General features: G+C 41.6%; 1 protein-coding gene across 1 annotated transcript in view; it reads right to left on the minus strand.

Annotated features, from left to right (window-relative positions):
• Window positions 1–906, minus strand: part of ntn4 (netrin 4) — a 24746-nt gene extending 23840 nt beyond the window's left edge. The window contains 1 exon segment of the mRNA XM_020613685.1: window positions 723–906. Within this exon segment, the coding sequence (XP_020469341.1) occupies window positions 723–864 (142 nt within the window). The 5' untranslated portion in view covers window positions 865–906.
• Between the last annotated feature and the right edge of the window lie 1325 nt (window positions 907–2231).

Raw genomic sequence — 2231 nt, forward strand, 5'->3', positions numbered from 1 at the left:
CCCTCTCGCTCTTCCCCGCAGATCTATTTCTAAGGAGCGCGGACAGACGCCCGTAGTTTGTATAGTGACAGCAGCTCCGCCTCTCCTCTGCGCTTTTCTCCCACTTAAAGGAACCTTCCAGTTTGTGCGGAGCTGGCATGGATGGAGCTGACAATTTTCTCCTCACAACAGCGGGCACCCACCCAAGCAGGACCATTACTTGTACTACACTGTGGTATTGATACTGTCTCCTACTTTTCTGCCACTGATCAAAAGTAAACGTGCTCATGACTCTGGGACATTTGGGTATCATTACAGTACTGTATTTATTAAGAAAGCTAACTTTACGTAGGACATTTCCAAACAGAAGTCATAAAATCTGCTCATGGAAAACGCGCGGAAATGTTCGCACATATCCACATTTGTCACTAATTGGCTCTGGATGGAGAAACTGCGCACACACGCTGGATGAGCTGCTGACGCACATCGAGTTACGTGGATTGATTGCTCGACTGAGCCCGGCTGCGGTCTTTGTTGATAACATTGCTGGTGTCCATACAAACCCAGTGAAATATGCAGGCCAAAAGAATGTACGCTATTTAATTCCAGTTCTGTTTGTTTCCAGCAGTGGCTGCTTGGTAGAGCATAAAGGAGACAGGGGCAGGATTAAAGCATTTCTACAGGGAAAATTAACCGAGGAGCTTTAAAACAAACTTCAAACTTAAATTATGATAGTGACTAACTTAGCTTGCGTTGCAGTCTGCGAACTATACGCAGGCTGCAGTGTGCCCCCCAGTGGTCAGTAAAGGTGCAATGAACATTTCTGGTGTAGGAATTGATGATGGGCTCGGGTCCATTTGGGTCAAGCTCCACTGAACACAGCATGGCTTCGGCTTCGGCTTCGATGTCTCCTGCGTAATCAGACCATGACCTGTTGAGCATATGACCCGTGTCCAATGAGCAGGTAGCCAAATACAACTATCTTACCTGTTGACTTTGTTCTGCCCTGAGTCATTGGCCCTGCTCTTTGTCAAGAAGAAAAGCAGGATGTTTCTCAGAGAGCTCAGCTCTTTGAAAAACCCTGGTTCCATTGATACATGACTGAACATTTTGTGCTGGAAAGGTCGACCAAACAACTACAAGGAGACGCAAAAGAAATAGAAAGAGAAAAGAGAAAGGGATGGTTTTACATCTCTTTTGTTATTTTGTCTCTTTGTGTTTGCTTTTTGTCTTTGTGGTTGTTTTGTAGTCTTTTAGTGAATCTTTGTGGTTGTTTTTCATTTTGTTGTCATTTTATGCCTCATTGTTGTTTTGAGTCTCTGTGGTTGTGGCTGCCCCTGGCTATCCCTTTGGTCCTGTCCCTGCTCTCAGCATACACCCACAACACTTTGTCATCATGCCATAACTGACATGGTGACTGATGGATTGGTTAATTACATATACGGTCACTCAAAAGAAGAGGGAAGAAAAGTAGACTAAATGATGTAAGAACACGAATATTTCAAACACGCAAAAAATAGCTTCAGTGCAATTTCAGAAGAATTTACTGACAGAGCCCAGCCCTTTAGTGTAGGAAGTCAGATGTTAGTTTTATTGGAAGCATCAGGTTTGAACTTGTAGAAACTTTAGTAACAGTTGAATGCTTCAGCACAGAAAAATGAGTGAACTCTTCAGGCTGATTGTGCCTGGAGTTAAAGAGCTGTCCAGACAGAGAGCCAGCACAGCATAGATCAGAGGTTTCAATTACTGAATAATTTTAAAGTGAAAAATTCTTTAGAGCAGGCATTGTACATGACGTATAGTTCATCTGAAGGGCAACAGAGACACTACTACTGATCCTGGATATACTGTATATTTAGTCTGATTTGCAGTAATTGTGTGACAAATTTTAATGTACTGTCAAGCAAAATATATAAGGTCACTCAACTAAGTGGATAATTGTATTTGTGGAGTAGAAGTGTAAAGTAGCATAAAAGAGAAATATGCTACTCAAATTGTACAGTACTTCAGTGGGCTTAAATGCATCTTTCTACCACGTCTCCTACTTCACTATGAAGTTTTTAAAGCAGTTTGTTTCAGGTTTCTACATCATATCTGTCTAAACTGAATATTTAACCACGATTGTCTTTGAAATTCACAAGGCCATACATACACATTTTAAACTGAGTTTTAAGTGGAACAAGCAGAAACTTCCTTCTTTGGTAGATCGCCAAGAAAACATTAGTCTGCACAGTGAATGATTCTTTTTCTTC

This window comes from Monopterus albus, unplaced genomic scaffold (assembly GCF_001952655.1).
Source record: "Monopterus albus unplaced genomic scaffold, M_albus_1.0 scaffold136.1, whole genome shotgun sequence".
NCBI lineage: Eukaryota > Metazoa > Chordata > Actinopteri > Synbranchiformes > Synbranchidae > Monopterus > Monopterus albus.